The sequence below is a fragment of the Alnus glutinosa genome, chromosome 5 (assembly GCF_958979055.1).
Source record: "Alnus glutinosa chromosome 5, dhAlnGlut1.1, whole genome shotgun sequence".
NCBI classification, from domain to species: domain Eukaryota; kingdom Viridiplantae; phylum Streptophyta; class Magnoliopsida; order Fagales; family Betulaceae; genus Alnus; species Alnus glutinosa.
This window is the reverse complement of record NC_084890.1, coordinates 1,216,908-1,237,586: the sequence shown is the minus strand read 5'-3', so window position 1 is coordinate 1,237,586 and position 20,679 is coordinate 1,216,908. Positions and strand designations below refer to the sequence as shown.

The 20,679-nt window shown below is 35.3% G+C and overlaps 2 protein-coding genes across 13 annotated transcripts; both read right to left on the bottom strand.

Annotated features, from left to right (window-relative positions):
- Positions 1 to 3,035: 3,035 nt before the first annotated feature.
- Positions 3,036 to 6,543, bottom strand: LOC133868707 (uncharacterized). 12 transcript variants are annotated; one of them, XR_009900375.1, is made up of 7 exons: positions 6,223 to 6,543; positions 5,164 to 5,579; positions 4,886 to 5,047; positions 4,537 to 4,698; positions 4,321 to 4,427; positions 4,082 to 4,190; positions 3,388 to 3,418 (listed from the first exon to the last, which is right to left on the bottom strand). XR_009900375.1 is itself a non-coding variant. In XM_062305685.1 (5 exons), the coding sequence occupies exons 2-5, from the start codon at positions 5,516 to 5,518 to the stop codon at positions 3,338 to 3,340; spliced, it is 744 nt and encodes a 247-aa protein (XP_062161669.1). In that variant the 5' UTR covers positions 5,519 to 5,579; positions 6,223 to 6,540; the 3' UTR covers positions 3,036 to 3,337. The 12 variants fall into 12 exon arrangements, 2 of the variants coding, with proteins under 2 accessions (XP_062161669.1, XP_062161671.1); XR_009900384.1 differs by having other exon boundaries at positions 4,321 to 4,424; positions 6,223 to 6,541; XR_009900379.1 differs by having other exon boundaries at positions 4,553 to 4,698; positions 6,223 to 6,541.
- A 2,580-nt stretch (positions 6,544 to 9,123) lies between these two features.
- Positions 9,124 to 14,251, bottom strand: LOC133869824 (scarecrow-like protein 13). Its single transcript, XM_062306902.1, has 2 exons — positions 14,093 to 14,251; positions 9,124 to 11,231 (listed from the first exon to the last, which is right to left on the bottom strand). Exon 2 carries the CDS (start codon positions 10,976 to 10,978, stop codon positions 9,341 to 9,343), a length of 1,638 nt encoding a protein of 545 aa, XP_062162886.1. The 5' UTR covers positions 10,979 to 11,231; positions 14,093 to 14,251; the 3' UTR covers positions 9,124 to 9,340.
- Between the last annotated feature and the right edge of the window lie 6,428 nt (positions 14,252 to 20,679).

The following is a 20,679-nucleotide window of genomic DNA, read 5'->3' as shown; positions in this document are numbered from 1 at the left end:
GGTAAAATCGCAGTTTAACATTTAAAATCGTAAATTAGCCTTTAAAATTTTGCGTTTTTTAAAAAAATATCGTCTTACCTGCGATTTGAAAAAACAGATTTTCTGCGTTTTCAAATCACAATTTTTAAAAACGCAATTCCCAAACGATTTATGTTATGCGATTTGGTTTAAAATCACACTTATTATTTTCGAAATCGCAATCTCAAACGCACAATTATATGATTTGTTAATCAATTAAAAATAGCCGTGAGAATTAATACATGCTATACGTACATATATGAAAATTGAAATAATGAATTCATATACATCAGTCGTACGTACGTACCTCCATTGATGATTTGTGGATAGAACGGACGACCACGAGCCTCTGAGAGTCGGGTCTGAGTGAAGGGCGAATTAATGGAAGAAGAACGCAAAGAATTTTCGTTCGTAGACTGCCGGGAGCTCTGAAGTAGTGTACCGGCCGTGTTAACTTGAAGATTTTCAAGGCTGAAAGAAAGACCTTCAACGTCGTTACTACGGCCTGTTGAGTACTCCATGAAAGTTGCTTGCGGAACAAGAAAGTACTGCAAGAACAGGAATTAGAATCCCAAGAAAAAAGAAGCTACGTACCAGAGTAGGCTTTCTACGGGCGCTATTTATAACAATCCTGGATAGTTTTATAATTAATTAGGGTTGCGAAGTACGTACTTACACTGGTAGGATTAGGAATATTAGTAATGCCAGTCATGGAGAAACAAGGTTAACCTAATTAGAAAGAGACAATTAGAAATCCTAATCCTAATCCAAGTATATTAATATTACATCTGATCTGATTGTAATATTAATATACGTACGTACGTACAATATTATCTTAGAATTTTAACCTACAAGATTTTACGGAAGCCAAGTAGAAATTAATTTTTCTTCTACCTTTTATTAATTGGACTGTTACCTGGCCTTTTACTGAATTCTATTTTGCTTTTATTGTTATCAGAAAATTTGGTAAAAAATTCTTTAGTCTTTGCACCATTTCATTTCACTTCCCTCAGTTTTTAAATCCAACTTTTAAATTTTTAGGGTTTTTTTTTTTTTTTTTTGTCTAAAATTGCTTACATGTCATTCGTCAGTGTTGAGACAATTTTAGGTATAAGCTTTTGTAAAATCTTTCGTTCACTCCTGTAAAAAAATAAATATCAACAAATTAAGGAGCTCATCGGGGGTGTCAGACGGACCAACTCCGATGCCTAAATCAATCTTTTGGAGAGAATTCAGATCAAGTCTTTATAATAATAATAATAATAATAATAATAAATTATCTTATATATAGTGGTTTGCACTTATTTATAGATGTGATTTTAACCATTTACTCCAGATCAGACGGGAACTGATCACCTGACTCCGAAATTTCTTTTCGACATACTCGGGATCTGTACAACCCTAATTTCCTAAGATTGACGCTTCCAAGATATTTCTAGACTTCTTTTAAAGTTGCTCATTTACTTACTATTAGGAATATTTACTAACAACGAGCTTGGTTAATGCAATGTAAGCAATTTTGCCACGTCTCATACCACATGTTGAAAAAAAATATATCAAAAAATCTTTTATTTTTTTTAAAAGAAAAAAAAATAGAAAGGAACGGCCATCTCCGACAATAATCGTGGCTCATGCGACCATCCGCAACAGACATAATGGCTCGTTCGGCCAAGCCAAGCAAAGAGGGTGGCTCGTGCTGCCACCTTGCATTAGTGGAATATATTAATTGTTTATTGAAAACCAATTAAAAATTTTGCTGAAATAGTATCAAAATTGTTTAAGTAGCAATTGATCATACAATTTTCTTCATGCCAATTAAACTGTTGATATTAATTCGGACACTTTATTGATGATATTAGATAAGAACTGAGCTCCTTTCGTTCCTCTCGTGCAATTCATGTGAAAAGATAGGCAAATTCTGCTACTTATGCTCGGACAAAAATTTCTTACAAATTGATTTGTAAAAAATTTCATACAATCCATTTATAAGAGTGGCATGTGTCCTTTAAATATGTGAGAAATACATGTTTTTTTGAGATAATTGCACCACTGGTCCCTGGGGTATGCCATAATTTCAAATCACTCCATATGGTTTAAAAAGTTCATGGAAGGTCCTTGTGGTAAACTATAATTATAAATCGATCCCTGGAGTCAAATTCTGTTAATTTTTTTGACATATTCTGTTAAATACCACTTCAGCGCCACATTACCATTTTATTAAGATGGCGACATGTGTCCATCTTAATAAAAAAATATAAATTTATTAAAAAATAAATAAATAAACTTATTTTTTAAAAAAAATTCAAATTCAAATTCAAAAAACAAAAAAGGAAGGAATGGCCGCGCGCCACCCCCGGCCACCTCTGGGGGTGGTCGCGACCTCCCTAGAGGTTGGGGGTGGCCATCGGGCTACCCCTATAAGGTCCAGAGGTGGGCGCGCACCACCCCCGAGCCACCCCTTCCTTTTTTGTTTTTCTTTTCTTTTCTTTTTTCGTTTTTTCTTTTTAAATAAGTTCTTTCTTTCTTTTATTCAGATGGACACGTATCACCATCTTATTGGTTTGATGTGGCGTTGACATGGCATTTAACAGAATCTGTCAAATTTTTTAACAGAATTTGACTTCAGGGGTCAATTTGTAATTATAATTTACCACGAGGACCTTTCATGAACTTTTTAAATCATAAGGAATGATTCGTAATTATGGCATACCCCAGGAACCAGTGGTGCAATTATCTTTTTTTTTTTTTTTATATTGATGTTATTTAAAAAAAAAAATGTGTGAAGCACAAACTATTAAAACATGTGCTTTTTACATGTCAATCTTATATGTGGGTTATATGAAATTCTTACAAACCGGTTTGTAGAGTCCCTCATGTTATAGCAAAGGCAGTTGTATTTCATATCAGGGACTCAATATGGTTGGATGAAACTCCACCTCAAGTCTCTGACATAGTTTTTAAAGAGTCTTTATGTCCCTAATTTTTTTGACCTTAGAGTCTCATATTAAAAATAAAAATAAAAATAAAAATAAATAAATTAAAAAAAACTGTTTACATGGAATATATTAATTGCTTACCGAAAACCAATTGAATTTCCGAAATAGTACTCAAGCTTAATCTTCATACCAACTAAACTCAACAGAAAATCATCGAGCAACAACTAACCCAGAAAACCAATTAAACATTTGCATACAAGTAAATGTGTGTAATCAATGCTTGGGAAAATCCTAAAAGAATTGTTAATTAAAAGGCGCCGACACAATTCACCTAGCTGCTGAATGGCAGTATCAAGCTTCAGTCTCTCTGGTTATTCCTACGGTCATGTAATTCTAAACATCACACAGCCTTGTCCAACAGTTAATCCATGCCCATGAAGTAATTCCTTTTCGTTTTCTCCGTCCTGCAGCAATAGAATTCTTTATCAGGTGTGGAGAATAGCACGCTAAAAATCACACTTTTATCCCGCCGTGTTAATATGACAGCGCAAATCAGTCCTTGTTTAAATATATATATATACCAAAGGCTGACTGACATTGCTTCCCCGTGGGAGGAGCTAGCCTGTCTAAATTTCAACATGCATGTAAATTGAATCCGTTTTCTACAATGATTTAAAGAGTAGAAAAGAATTTTCATCTTCCATAAAATAGTAGCCAAGAATCTAATTAAAACATTTTTGTTAAGGAAAAATGAAAACCAAATTGAATGAAAAGACGATGGACAATGACAAGTAAGATGCCAACGAGACGTCATTTTCTACAAGGAGAAATGCTACATGTATTTAAACTTTTACAAATAGAGCTTTACTAACTGATGTGGAGCTTGTTCATTGGAGATAATCAAAACAATTAACAAAAAGAAATGCTACGAGTACCAATGAATAACTTCCACATCATCTTAGTAAGGCTTCTTTTGTAAAAGTTTAAGTACATGTAGCATTTCTCTTCTACAAATGCACCAAGTAACAAGGATACGACGCCATTTCATTGTTTTAAAGCCAATTACATGGATGGTGATCGGTAGACATGATGGCCAACAAAAAATTGAAAATCTATTATAAACTTACGTATATTCAGTCTTGAACCTTCTAAGAAAAGCTAAGCAAACTTCATTTCTCACATGTGACCAAGTTAAAGGTTTCCCCTCTCTTCAATAGCCAATGATAGATGTTCATCCTGAAAGGTGATACCAAAAGCTTATTGAACTCTTCCATGCACAATTTTCTTGTTAAAAAAAAACCAACTGATAAATCCATCATAAACATCAACTATTGGTCTAAGTATATCAAACAGTTAATGGTCATACCATCCTAGAAAGTTCATTTATCATCACCTCTTCTATAATAGGTCATACAAGTTTTGGGTCATCATTACATATCAGCCGCAGCTCTCCCCACAGCAGTTTCTGCTCTGCTGGAGTAAAACTATCATGCTTAGAAGCAAATTCATAGAGAGCAAAAAGGTTTTGCTGAAAAAATATATCATTGAGTCTGTAACATAGTTGCAATTATAGAAAACTTACATAGGTTATTCCATACCTTCTTTGCCACTTCGGTGGTTTGACCGGTAGCCTCTTTCATAGCAGCATTTGCTGAATTGTTTAATGTACGAGCAAGACGCTTAACACGATTTAAACGTAAACTCTGCGGTGATCTACAAGAATCAGAGTCTCCAACTTGCAAACCTATCAAATGGAAAAGGAACTGCATATAAGGAAGTTCTTTTACAACCACATTAATCACAGTAAATACTACCACAATTCACATTTTACTCAAAACTCTGCTAAACAGAGCACTTTACCATAACTATATGCACATGAACTTAAAATTCTTTAAATAATCAAAATGTGAAGTTAAAATTACACAACTTACAGTTACTAGCAGCATCCTCCTTGGTTATGAGTGTTGCCACCATTTGGTAATTGCCAGCAGGCCCATCTATAGAATTATTTAATGATCTTGCAAGATGTCTTATATGACTTAGTCGTAACCTTCCTGGGAAATTAGTTGATTTGTGGACCAAAGCTTGCAAAACTATAGAAGTAGTTGGAAAAGTATTGTGAGTACATAATCATTTTCACGCAAAAGCAAGGTCCTTATGTATATCTTTCTAAGGACTAACCATATGCTAAGAGTATATAAACACTTACCCTCAGACTCTAAGCATTCCACATCTAGCTTTTCTTCGCCTTGATTAATTCCAACATGAGTAATACCATTACACTTGACACTAAGTCCTGAAACAGAAGTTACTGCTGGATGGTCATCACCGGTGATGGTTTCACCTCCAGTCACCATACTTGTTTGTCCAGTTTGAGAGCCTGATCTCGCACTTTCAGCTCTTATTCTTCTCAATTGATAGTTTCTACGACGCCTAGCAAGATGTTTCTCCCTCTGCTCAAGAGTCATTGACTGTCTTCTTTCCCTGTCACGCATTCGGCGCCTTTCTCTTTCTTGCTCCCTTTGCATTCTGCGCAGCTCTGACCTCTCTGATACGTCTTCCATACTCAATTCAAAACCCTACTGAACACTCAAAAGATCGACAAACTCACCTCACATTCAGCTACTGCATAAACCCCACACACACACACACACACAAAATGTTAGTATTTACTAACCTTCAAAATTCAACATCTCCAACACCAAACAGATAACTCACACCGTGCAAAACGTTAAACATGGTACAGATTATAGAAACCCAAGAATATAAATACATAATTAAAAGGGATTCGTTTTCTTAATTTATTTCTAGAAAACCCAAAAACACAACCTCAATTGACCGTAACCATTTTCTCAGCAAAACAAGGCCATTACCAATTAATATTCCCCACAATATTTAACACGAACATTCTTAAGATACACATCAAATAACAACAAAAATTCGTTAATGTCAAGGGTATTATCATAAAGCAACTCATTTTCTCAAAAATCATAATCAAAGAAGCAATTTTTGCAACAAAACCTACCTACGATTCACCATCTACCAAGTTCTAAAGTCATTCGCGCTCAAACCCATACGCAAACATCAATCAAATGGAAAAACCCACACCAATTTGTTTTTTTTAAAAAAAAAAAAAAAAAAGAGAGAGAGAGAGACTGATTTATTTTTCCCAAAAATTGATCAAGCAATAATGAACAATTTCAGCTTAAGAATGGCTCCATTCTGCAATATGAATATTTTGGAGATTGGGAACAGAATAGTGTTGTACCTCCGACTCCTCCGAGTGGTGGTGGCTTTTGTCTGTCGGCGACCGAGCAACTTGCATCGTCATATGAATGTCATCGCACAACACACAACGTGCGTGCGTGTGTGCTTGTGTTTCGCGGACCTTTGTAACCGTTTCGTCAGCGATTTTCGCCTAATCACTGATCGACACCCAATTTTGGGTCTGGATTTAAGGGGGGACCCGTTACCCGTATAATGCCATTTTTGGTGCTTTTCCTTTCAACAGCAAAATCGGAATCGGATCCAGTTTGAATTGTTTTACCGACTGGTGTTTGGACGCGATAAAATCAAGTGCTTATAATTTTGTTTGGGGGGATGAATAAGTGCTTATAATTTATTAATGCGTTAGTACAATATAATTCTGTAATTAGTTGTGAAATCTTTTTTTTAATAAATTTTTAAGATAATTATGAAATAGAGTTTATCATTTTTTAATTAAAGTAATTAAAATTTTAATATCGTAAGATATAATTTAGCAGGATATAGTTAATTAAAAAAGTTATTTATCTCTAGGGATGATAAATACCGTGATAAGAAAATCTTACAAAAAAATGATTAAGATTTTAAAAGCAGAAATAAAACGTCGTCGTGTAAAATTAAAATCCAGAAAATAGCCTCCCTTTCTAGTTTATCTTAATTGTTAATTTTGGATGGCTGTAAGGTGCTTTGCTTTTTATTCTGTCATGCAAAGAAAATTTGTTAAGAGGCTAGTCATGTGGATGTGGATGTGGATGTGGATGTGGATGTGGATGGTGCTAGAAGATACAAGAAAATGGGTGATTTGCCATGTCTCTTGGGTCTTCTATCAGTCACCATTTATGGCAACACAATGACATGAATATAGGACATGCTAATATTATTTTCTCTTTGTAATGAATTTCTTGTATTAGGCATCAGGGATGGATCCATGGGGCCAAGCCCCTCCCCCTTGCCGTTTCAAAAAATTTCCTTCAACCTTGTCCTAAAGTCATAGGTTGTAATATCTCGATCCTTAATTAGGATTAAAAATGCTCTAATTATTGTCTTGGTAAGTTAGGGTTGATCCTTAGCAAGAGAAGTGAGAGATTTGGACTTAGTAGAAACCTGCATGGATTGAACGATTGAAGGAAAGATCGAAGGGTCGATGTAGGTGACGAACGGCCAATCGATACCAAATCAACTCTAACGATCGATCAATGCATGCATCGAACGATTGATGCTAGCTAGCATGCAATTAATTTTGACACCTCATCCCTTTTGTACATGCATGACAAGTCCATTTAAGATTTATTACAATCATTCATCTCATTTTAGATACCCATTGTCTCAAAAAACCCTAGAGAGAGAGAAAGAGAATGAAATTCCATAGAACCTTACCTGTAACCCATTATCCTAAATTCGTTTTTGTTGTTGATATTAGCCTATTATCATAATGTTAGCTACTGTCTAATTGCATTTTCATGATTTAACATTTTAGCTTGTAGATTTAAACTTACAGATTTAATATGGTAGGATTGATGTTAGAGAATGTATGGGTAGTTTATGTTTATGGATAAGCATATGTTATCTTGTTAGTCTTGCATGAATAACCTATTGTTTGAAAGCTTAAATGTAGACTAATGGGTTATTTAAAGTTTTATAAAAGCATGCATGTAAAACATAAAGGTTAATTGCATCGTATAACATGATGCTTTATATGCGAATGACGACCATGAGCTTATCATTATACAGGTTGACCCTATGGTCCAAAGATTTATGTTAATGTTTGGCCTTAGATCTAATAGTTTTATAGGTGACCGGCACAACCATATATGGGTGATGGTCACAATGATGACATTGTTGGTGTGTGGATCACCTGTAATTTTAATCCGGTTGGGCCACTAGCGATGAAGGTATGCGTGTTTCATCGAGCACAAGTATCATACTATATGTCCCTCGGGACAACACCATCCTTGTCAAGAAGGGTTAAGTGCTTAAGTAGACCATATGTAGTTAAACTATAACATATTCAATTTAAATTATCATATACTATATCTATAATGTATTGTCATAAATATTCTTGTCATTAAACAACGACCTTCTTTTTATATTATTGCCTGTGATTTATAAATCTTTTACTAAACAAATAAGTTCAGCATATGATAACATGTTCCCTTGTGTATAAGAATTCACTAAGTCGTGAAGTTACACTTCAACTTTTACTTGTAAAACACATGTTTTATAGTCCATTTTCATTGTAATGTTGGATCCAAGAAAGAATGAACCTTTGTTCCTGAAGACCTTGGAGGACCCACTTTATCTTTTACTTGTAAAACACATGTTTTATAGTCCATTTTTATTGTAATATCGGATTCAAGGAAGAATGAACCTTTGTTCCTGAAGGCCTTAGAGGACCTAGTCAGATTAACACCTTGGTTGCAATTCAGTCATTTGTGACTAATGAAGAGAGAGCTTTAATGGGGCTAACCTACTTCAAATAGGTGCCTGAACAGCTCAAAGTATAGGGCCCACCTACCCGGACGAGTGGACCTATCGGAGCCCTCTGTCAATTGGTTGCCCAAATTGACCGTATTTCAGACAATCAATTGTTCGAGATCCTAATCCGTTAACTTAAAAGCCCCCTGGATAATAGCAATACTCATTCAAGCTGCAACAATTCTAAACGGTACCACTGAGCTAATTCCACAAATCTATTAATTGGTGCAAATTTAAATTGATCAGCTATGTGTAGACTCAGTTCAAACTATATGGTGAAAGACATCTTCTTATGGTGCTGCCATGGATAACTCGGTAAGTATGGCAGATGGCACACTCCTAAAACAATCTGATCAAGGTAAGAAGACACTGCTGATGCGTAATTGAATTGATGTTAGCTGAGATATTGCAGCCCAGCGGGGAGAACATGTTAAGTGCAGAATGAATTAGACCTGTTTTCTCTTTCATTTTAGGCAGACATGTACAGTGAATATAGAGATTCAGCTATATGCTCTAAAATAGGTGTTTTTGGAAAGAGTGCTACTCTCAATTCTACAGAACTACAGATACCAGTGCCTCTCAATCTCTAGAAGTCATAAAAAGAAGGGTAAAAAGAAGATTTACAGATTTTTGCAGAGCAACCATTTTCACCTCCAAGCGGAAGAGGTTACCATAGGTCTGTTCTTCCAGAACAGGTAGAGAGCCCCATCCCTCTTTTCAAGCCTATAATTCTCATTATACTGGTTCAACAGATCCTTAACAACGTGAGTCACAGGGGAACTCAACGGATATGGAGTAAACCCTGCCATTGAAAGCCTTGACCTCCACTTTCCTAGAACTTCATGCCGTTCCACCCTCTCAGCATCCTCACAAGCTATCATGTTTACTATGTCGCGAGCCACACAGTTCTCTTCTGCACGGATCCGCTGCTTGTCATCTCTTGGGCGAGCCACATCAATTGATTCAAACATGGCTGTATAATATTCCAGTGTCTCCTTGAACCTTGTGAGAAATGGGGAAGTGTTGGTGTTGGATTCTTGCTCTACAATGGTCACAACCTTGGGAGACAAACTTTTAACCAGCCTCAACAGTCGATCTCTATGATTCTGTGTGCTCACACTCTCATCTGGCATGTGGTGCAACACGTAGGGGAAATTAACAGCCAGGGCTTCCCCAGGTCGAATAATCAGACTTTCTAGTTCAACCTTACAACCAGACATGGGGACAGCATGAAATTCAAATCGTATTTTGCGTGACTCTGCAAACTCCGACAGCTTCTGCCCTACAAGATGAAGTCCTCCACCTCGAGCATGAGCTGATTGGGAATCGTCAACACCCGTGATGCGGACAAGGGGGGGCCCACCAGGCCGATTTGCAAGAGCCTCCATGAGAAGCATCCACTGACTGCCCTGCGCAATCTGGAAATCAATGATGTGGATTCTGGGCTCATTTGCCATTACTTCCCCAATGACAACATTTGCAGACATGTAAGCAAACTTCCAATAAGGGCAAATCTGATAAAGGATAGACATGTATGACATTAGCTCTGAGCTTGTTGGTTCTTCGCACTTCTTCAGGGATTTGTAGATAACAGTTCCCGAGTGCTCTAACTTTGCTCTAAGCCCCTCCAACATGTAAGCACCCAATCGTTGGATTGGCTCCCCAGAGACTGACACCTTCTTCCCCAACACTTCCATTAAATTAACTGCTGTTGAGACATCATTACAGGATACTGCCTCGGCACTGCAAATGAGCATGCTTCTCAGATCTAAATTGACTAGTTGATTCCAATCCCACCTCGACATGGAGGTGGCTTGGGGGATCCCACTATTGAGACAGTTATAGCAGCTGTTGACAGTATCTGATTCAGAACCTAGCAATAAAACTTCCACTTCCCTGAGCCAGTGCCTCAATTCATTGCCATTATCAGCAACAGAAGAGCCACTTGCTGGTGATCCATAGGTGTTATCAGAGGAGTGATGTGGATCTGAAATGCACGATGGAGAAACTTGGGGGGAAAAGGGACTTCTGTTAGACAAGCCACTACTGACAGAAGGGGAATCACAGACAATATAACCAGCAGTTGCTGGGGATGATTCCAGGGTGAAGTATTGTCCCTTAGAGGGTTCGAAGGAAACACTTGTTCCTTGGTTGCTAATATCTGGGCAGGCATTGTTTTCTAAAACCTGGAACTGAGACAAATAATAGGGATCAATTTCTTGCAAAGGCTGGTTGTACAACTCATGGAATCTGGCTGAACCATGGTGCTCCTGAGATGTTTGCATCTATAAATAAGAAATGATTAGCTTAGCCAAGAAACAAAGAGGAGAATTGCTGGTGGCGCTACAAGTGTTCCCAGGACTTGGTTAAATCACTCATTTATCAAAGCACAGCATGCAATCGTAAAGTGAGTCTTGAAAAGCAATCCAGTGCACATCAAGACTCAAAAAACAGCTAGATGATTTGTTTGTCAGCAATTGCCTCAGTCATGGAATACCTCTGCTATCAGCAAGAAGTAAATTTTCAAACCAATATAATCTGCCAAAAAAAAAAAGGATAAAATATTATTGCAATGTCAATGTAGAAGAAAAAAGATCACAAAAATGAGATCGAGCAAGAGCATGCAAGGATCACAAGAACAGCAAGGTCATAATACCATAAAGAAAATGATGACACCTGTAATCAACTAACTCAACCAAGCATTGTGGTGTAAAGGAGTCCTAAACTAACAACTAAGGTGCATTAACACCCAAGTCACAAGAATACCAATTTAGAAATGATTCAGGATACACATAGTGGAAGATGCTGGTTTTCATTGACTGTATAATATCAAACAGATTGACATTTGTGTAATCCTACCTAGAAAATGAGGAGAAAAGATCATATTCAATGAACTTTCTATTCACTATTCCTCCAACAGATTGTGGAAGTCCTATCTGAATTACTGAAGAGTACAAGACTGACTCAATTGCAATATCCACGGGCCTTGTAGGACAGATTTGCATTCAACACATAGTTCTCTTCATTCTATACGTTGATTCAATGAAGTTTTTATAGGTAAAAGGTCCCCTAACAGGCAATATCATGTATGGTTACCTCAACAGCATACTAGATGTAGTTGACTCCAGTCACTCCATGCAAATGCTATGAAAAGACAATCATAAGAGTTTTTTTTTTTTTAAACAAAAAAAAAAACGAATGAATTAAGAAAGGACACTACAAGATTACAGTTCAACTTTAATTTGATTCAGCATTTACAACTCAAAATAATAAAAGATATAACCAGCCTCTCCAGCCCAAGTCGCAAACTTTGGTAGGGGCAGATTTTCCTAAAAGATAATTCTTGTCCTAACTTTCTACAAAGACCATTCAACAAATTCTTCTTCACTCTTCATCAGGAGTGATCATCATGATAGATCCATTTAAGGGCCACATATATAAATGCTCTTGCACCATGACCTCTTAGTTCTCATTTGCTGCTCAGGCAATAGTTGCCCTGGTCCAGGCCCGCCCTAAACTTTCAGCCCCATGACAATCTTGCCCTGGCCAAGCCCTTCCTAAGAGTTTAAGTCCCCATTCATAATCTTGGCCATTGGATCACATTGATAGCAGGTTGTTTAAAATTTTGCTGCCAACATCAATAAGAAGAGTAAGGCTTGTGTCCTGTGCACACAGGATGCAATCATGCAAGTTGGGGGTGCCATATCAGTAATTGGGGGACGCGTTGCACCCCCAACTTGTGTCCTGTGTGCATAGGAACAGGACAAAAACCAAAACCCAATAAAAATATAAAATGAGAATTTTCCTTCTTGTTTCTTTTTGACTATTTGGCCATGTAGTCTTATATTTCCCAAGGAGACACTAAGAGCAACTAAAACATTTGACCAAGGAGTTGGTCAATCAATATAGATAATGGGATAAATTTCATTTGGGACTGACTCAGATACAGTAGATGATTGACTTTCACTGTAATGGGCATAAAACTGAAAAGTGATGACAATACTGAAGAAAAAAAAGAAAAATGTGGCTTTAGATTTATGGTACATCTCTACAAACAATTTGGAAAGCAGTTGCTATACACAAGACTAACTGGCACCAACTCAACAGAATATTACATAGTAAATAGATCAAAGAAAAGGTAAGAGGTACTCCATAAAAGTTTCCTGCAACTAAGCCACAACCTACAACTGCGCAAACTTTAACAATCCCAAATCTGCCTTCCCCTTTAAACTGCAGTAAGTTGTTTCCAACATACTATGCAAAGTACTTCTTAAGAGCTTTAATTAAAAAAAAAAAAAAAAAATTGTGCAGATCCAATAGAAATGCGTGGATTTTTATAACACAATGCAACAAGGCCTGCAGGTCCTAATCATAAACTCACAAGCATAAACGGCACCTACAACCTCTATGTTATACACCTATTTCAGAAACATGCGGAATTGAAACCCAAACAATAGAGTCCATCACTCTAATTAAATCTACTCTGTTCGCCTCAATATCAGATGAGTGTTGATGAAGAATTTAGCCTTGTCCACTCAACAATAAACAATGAATTATTGTTTATTTTGTGTGTGATAGTCTGTGTTTGTCGGTGTGTTTGTGCATTTACCGTAAAGGAATCTTAAATTCACCATAGCAATCTTAATCTACGCCAGACCTCCATCTTGTGAAAAAGGATGTAAAGTCATTAACTACAGAGAAAAAAGGCACTTTATACGCTAAAGAGTTACTTGGAAAGAGAAAGTAAATCCTATATGCCACCTAAAAAAAGAAAGGACCATCCTTCAGTTACCAAGTTCAAAGTAATCAAATTTGTAAAAAAGACTTCATTTTTTTTTTTCCCTATTCGAGTCAAACAATGAATCAATCGCTAGATCGACCTCATTTGTGAACCAAAACATTTCATTTTTTCTGAGAAATAAAACAGTAACAGACTCCTCAATAAACCAAGCATTCTCTACGCACTAAAGCCTAGAAATTCCATGATTAAGGTATAATAAGCATCCTTGAATAGCCATGACAAGATTTTCAATAAAGGAATTAAATTTTCAATCTCAACCAAAATAAAGAAACAAAGAAATGGGGAAATAAATACAAATTCCATTTTCAGATGCCAAACTAGAATTCAAACCAACAGAATAAGGGGGGGAAGGGGGGGGGGGGGTGTGGGGAACCCACCTTCTACAAATTCTTATACCCAAAACCTCAAAATTAATCCAAAGTATCAAATAACAATAATTCAAATCAACAAGAACCCAACAATGACCCAGAACAATCTATAGCCACCCAGAACACTAAAATATCAATAAATTAATGAATTACCCAAAACCCATACTGAAACCAGAACTCTTCTGGGATATTAATCATAAATCAATAAGTAGTTTAGTCCTTAAGCATACCTTAAGAAGAAGAACTCAGAGCTCGGGATATCTCTTCCTGCCCCCTAGAAGATTCCCCAGTGAACATCACAGAATTAACGTTCTGTCTTCTCCTGAAATGCATCTGTGGGGTTTGTAAATGAGTTATATAGCAATATCTACATAACAAGTGCCCTAAGATGATCTTCTAATGACAATATTGCCACTTTCAGCACGATGTGCTTGGAATTTGGCGAAGTTTGCTATGTTGTTGGGAAGGTGACCCTTCTTTATTCACAACTTGTGGTTAGTAAAATATTCTTCTACTCGGTTAACGTTGACCACTGTGCTTTGTAGACTTTTAACGGATACAATACAACTTAGTCAATAAAAAATTATAAAAATAAATAATTTTAAAAAAAAAAACCAAACAAACAAACAAACACAAATGAAGAAACCAAAATATACACTTAAGAACCTTCTTGGACAACTAGCCTCCAGGTAGTTTCGTAAGTCTGGTTGAATTCTTGCTGGGACTTTGGATTAGGTTTCTTCAACCCTGTAAATTTTTTCTTATCATCTCTTATTCTAAAATAGATAAAATAAAAAATAAAAACCAGACGTTTATCTAAAATAAATCATATTTATTTTACATAAAAATAAAGAGAATCTTATTCCCACAAGGATAAGACTCGTATAGTATTTAGAGGAAGGGTATGTACAACTCTAGTAATGAGATAATGGACATTAAAGAGGTGTCTTTGAGTTATAGCGAAGAATAAGTAAAGAAGGATGGTGAGAGCACAGAACTAGGACATATGAAAACCTTTATCTATATATACGAGAGAGATTTAGTTTTTATGAAATACTTAATTGTATTAAAGGTTAATTATGGAAATGATGTTTGAATTGGTAGGTTCCTATCCCCGATGATTGTTCTTGGTGTTGGAAGAAGTTGCTGAAACTTCAAAATGTTACTAAACAATTTTTGAGGTTCAAAGTAGGAATTGGTTTTCAGATTTTCTTTTGGCATAATAAGCGGTACCTTGCCGGTTGTCTGCTGGATTGTTATGGCTCCCGTGTAATGCATAACTCAGGTATTCCCTTTGATACTAAGTTATTTACTATTATTAAGGGTGGGGATTGGTTTTGGTCCTTTGCTCAATCCAATTCAATCGTGGATATTTAATGTAGGCGGCCTGAGATTCCTTTTGGAGGTGTTGATTTGGCTGTTTTGCATTCTCCAAATGATGTTTATTCTTGTGCAACAACCTAGGATCAGTTGAGGGTTAAACTTCTGGTTGTTATGTGGTGGAAGCTGGTTTGGCACTCTCTGGCCATCCATTGACATTCATTATTTTTTTGGTTGGTACTTAAAGAGGCCATAGTGACTAAATACCGTATGAGTAGTTGGGGGTATTCTGAAAATATGCTCTGTTTGTTTTGTCATGCTTGTTATGAGAGTCAGGAGCACATTTTCTTTCGATGCAGTTTTAGTTTGCGGATATGGCGGGCTCTGATTCTATGTGTCTCTTCACTGAAGTTCCATCTGATTTGGAAAAAGGTTGTGACCTGGTGCATTGCTAAGCTCTGGGAGAATGGCTTACAGGCTAGTCTTGGCAAACTTTGCTTAGGTGCATGCATTTATCATCTTTAACAGCAGATGAATGCTTTTGTGCACAACAACTTCATATTTGAGGAGGCTATTGTTCAACAGATAACGTAAGAAGTTCATATTTGGATCCTGGCTAAGGGATCATTTAAGAACCTTGATAAATGTATAGAACTTGTAATTAATTGAAATTTACAGAAGTTGCCATTATAAGGTTTGTTCACTTTGGTGTTTTGTTATGTAGTAATGGCTGTATAGGTTGTTCTGAGTAGTTGTCCTTTGTTTGAGGTGTTTCTGGGCTAGTGTTTACTAGCAAGTATAGTTTGTTGAGCTTATATAAAATTATTTGATTCATCAAAAAAAAAAAAAAAAAAGTTTTAATTAGAATCTTTACTCTGATTACTATATATGTTAAATCACATATTATTTCAAAAAGTTCAAGTGTGGATAAAAAATAAAATATTTAATTATTTAAAATTAATATTTTAACATAAACAAATTTCAACGTTCTTCTTTCTTTTTTTTCTTCCACAGGCACGCCGCACGCGGTAAGAGGCAAGAGCTATGATCAGCTTATTGAATAAAAGCTTCAACATTCTCGGACTCAACTCATGGCACCCCAAATATTAACAAGTCAAAAATATATATAAAAGAAGTTTTTCAAATCTCATTTTATAGTACCACGTGAACACAAACCATGATTAGTTTTATATTATATCAAATTAATTTTTAAAAAAGACAACAACTAAAAATAAATAAATAAATAAATAAAAGTTACAGGAAATATTTGTTTGTAAGAAAATACTTTTCCAACGTACTAAATGATAAAAGACAGAGAGTATCAGAATCTCAGACAAGCACCGGTGGAAGAACTGCCAATTACAGTCGCCTGTCTTTAACCGCCAAAGGCTCCCTGGAAAGAAAAAACCATGGGCTGTAGAGACACGTCTTACTTTAGGTTGTAAAAGTGCATTTCCGTAAATAAGCGAGACATCCGGGGCATTTTGATAACCAGGGGTTCTACCAGGAAGTTCGACGCGGACGCTCTCACATTCCCCGAAGCAGCTGCTGACTCACATCAAACGTTTTTTAATCTTCAACTAAAAAAATAGTTGCGGTGACGTGGAAATCAGGGGCTTTCCAATCGGGTGGATTGGGGATTAATCGGATGGTCGATGGACCAGGGTGGTAACTTTAGATCTCAGATACCTGGCTTCCCATCGTGTTTCATGGGACAGACGACCCCCACTGACCCGTCTATTAAGAATCACAGTCCGCAGACCATGCCGCGTGGATTGATCGTTGTTCAATGAAACCGTGGCTCTAAACAATGGTCCCCATTGGTCCCCTACTTCGTACGTTAAATAATGTTGGGTAGCTTCTATGAGCGCGTTTTTTAAATAATGTTGGGGAGCTTCTATGAGCGCGTAAAACACGCCTCTTTAATTTTTTTAAGGTTAAAATATCTTATTATCTCTTGTGATTTAATAATTTTATTTTTTGTAATTTTATTTTATTTATGACTAAAGACATAAATAAATTTTCGTTCTTTTTTCTTATAAAATCAAGTAAATAAGAAAAAAATAAAATTTTATTTTATGGACGTAAGTCATAGACCGAATTACATAAAATTTTTATACGTACATCTCTTTGTTTATTTTCTTTTATTTTCACTATTATCTCTATTTTTCTATTTATTTCTATTTTCTTTCATCAAAGGAAAAAATATTTGCCCACAATATGAATGAAAAACAACTTTTGAGTTGAAAACTATGTCAAAGGAACAAAACAAAAAATCATAAATATTTTTGTTTTTTTTTGGTTGAAGGGTCTCTGTTAAGTTAGTCCATTCGATCGATCTATCGTCGTCAATCACAGCGACTGTTGCATCTCTCACATGGGTCGTGATTCCCCTTTTCCAAGGTCACCTTCCTCAGTAATCCTTGTTATCATCACCCCCATTATCAATTATGCCATTAATTAGCTTCAACCACGTACGTACCCATAAAAATCTTGTGCCAGTCTCGTCTTCGAGTTCGTGATCCTAGTTTTTCAGTACAATTCAAACAATATTGAAAAATAATTTTTACATCATTTTTTAGGATTTAAAGTAATTTACAAAATTTTATGAAAAGATCATTATTCAATAAAATATATTTTACGTCAAAAATTAACATAATCTTATAATAAAAAGAGTTGATCATATATGACTACTTCCTTGGTCTAGACTGGTCTAGTCAATGGTTTTAGCCTTTTAGGTTAAATTATTTCAATTTCAAAGTTGGACCATAAAGAGTCAAATAACTTTTAGAGGGTCTTCATTTAAGATAAAAAAGGTACTAGAATTTCTAACAAAAAAGAAAGAAAATAAATGTTAGGGATACCAATTTTTTTACCAAAAATAGGTAAGAAAACGATGTGGAGCTTAATTATTCATTGAAGATGATCAAATCAATTAGTTAAAAAAAAAATGTAACGGGGACCAATGAATAAGCTCCACATCAGTACTTATTTCTTGGTACGTAAAAGATTCGGTACTTCTAGCATTTTTCACTATGTATACAATACAGAGGAATGCTAAAGTTTCTTTTAATATTCTTCTGCCATTCAGAATGACATAAATGTAATAAAAAAAATTATATTTATGCTCTTCCGGATGATATGGATGTAATTTTTTTATTATTACATTTATATCATTTTAGATGGACACTAAAGAACACTATAAAGACCTTTAGCATTCTTCTACAATACAATACCCCAAACATGCAAGAGAAATGCTAGGGGTACTTAAACTTTTATCAAGAGAGTTTTACTAATTGACGTGACATGCTATACAAATACAAAAATGCCCTTCATCATGTGTCCAGAGAAAAATGGGCCAAATCCTCTTGCCATCGCCGAATCCGGTCTCACCGGCGACCCCGTTCTCCGGCCAAAACAGCCGGATCCCGGCCGTTCCCTTGCCAGAACGGCCGGGATGGAAGCGATCCGGCTATTCCCTGGCCAGAACGCCCGGGATTGACGGGATCCGGCCGTTCCCCGAACAGAACGGCCGGATCCCGACTGGCTAGCCGGGATCCGGCCCTTCCCCAACTAGAAGCATGGTCGGGGTCGTGGTCCAGTCCGAGACTGTCTGAATTTCCGGTGGGTTGGGTTCGGAGTTGTGTGGCCGGCGTGTTGAGTTTCCGGCGGTGTGATGGTTTTCATGGAAATTGGTTGAACAGGAAAAGAAATGGTATTTTTGTCTATGCATACAAAAATTGTTTTAACTTTTTTTAATGTTAAGCTGACGTGGAGCCTCTCATGAGACTCCATGTCAATTTGTAAAGTTCTCTTTGTAAGAATTTTTGTACCCCTATCATTTCTCTACATGCAAACCATATATATTCCAAATTCTTTTGGTCGACTAACGTTGTTCCAAGTTAAGAGTGGAATATATCCCTCCACTAGTACGAAGGAATTTGACTTAGCTAGATGCAGTAAAAAAAAAAAAATAATAATAATTTACAACACATGTGATTTTTTTTTTAACGGTTTAGATTTGATTTTTCACTCCCTCTCTCATAAAAAGTTTAAAATTAAATATAGAACGTAAAAAAATACAGTATGCATAAATAAACTAAATCCAGTATGAAGAGTCCAAGACCCAAACAGGATTCTTTTCCTTTGTAGGATTGAATCCTTCCTCCCGTCCTCCGCCAAGTATAATCAAAGCCAATTTTGATGGGGCCGTGCGTCCTCTTTTAAATATTCTAGTAATCAACAAAGGCCTACATTTTCACATATTGGTCGTGTGAAACGGCTAAAGAAAAAACGTTAATTACATTTGTGCTATCATCTCAAGAATATTAGTTAATTCGAAGATTTTATAAAATCATTTATAAAGTATATATACATATATAAGCTGAGAGTTCTTTCTTAGAATGACATAGAATTATGACACTTGGCATGAACTTATATATACTTTTTAATAACTAAACTGGTCATTTAAGTACTGAACCGGTCTTTTAAATAAATTTGAACCAGTGTATCTAATATCTCTCACTCTCTCTCTATTAATGATACAATTAGTCACTCTCTCAATTAATGATATAAGTAAGACTCTTTTGTGGAAACAAGTTTTTCTTTAATATTTTATATTTTTAGTTGAAATTTAAATATATTTCCATTTTGTTTGTGAAATTTTTGGTTGAGCAATTCTTTATTTGAATGTTGATGAGTTTATTTTTTATTTTTTCCGTTCATTTGCTTTTTCGAATGTTCAGAATTATATTGAATTGAAATATAATAGGCATCAAATACTAATTTTCTATTTTATGCTTTGATAATCAAAATCATGGTTTTCTTTTTCCTATTTTTCTTTTTCATACTTATTTTCACTATAAACTACACTTATGTGAACAAATATTTTAACATGTTTTAATTTATATGAATTAAACTAAAAATAAGAGTCTTATGTTTTAATTCATTTGAATGTTTTATAGGATAATTGTTTTTCTTTTATGTAATGTAAACAATTTTTACTTATTTTTTTAAAGTGTTATTATGCTTTTGAAAGCCAAAAAAGACAAAATTTTTATTTGATTATTGTGCACAAAAGGAATAGAAATGCTTTTAAAACACTAAAGATTTAATTAAGCATTAAATTTGAAATGCTTTTTTTTTTTTTTTAATGTTCAAAATTATATGGGTTTTATTTTTATTGAAACATAATAGGCACGTATCACACTAACAATATCATAAATTCCTACTATTAATCCCACTATTAATGCTTTGATAATCAAAATTCAAGTTTTTCTTTTGTTAATTTTTTTTTTTTTTACACTTTTTTTTTTCCATTTTAAACTACACATATAAGAATATTTTAAATGTTTTAATTTATATGGATTAAAACTAAAATTATAGTTCTTTTGATAATAAAATTTTATGTGATTTTCATATTCATATAATGTTCTTTGTGCAATGGAGAATTATGACACGTGGCGTGAACTCATAATTTTTAAACACTGAACCCGTT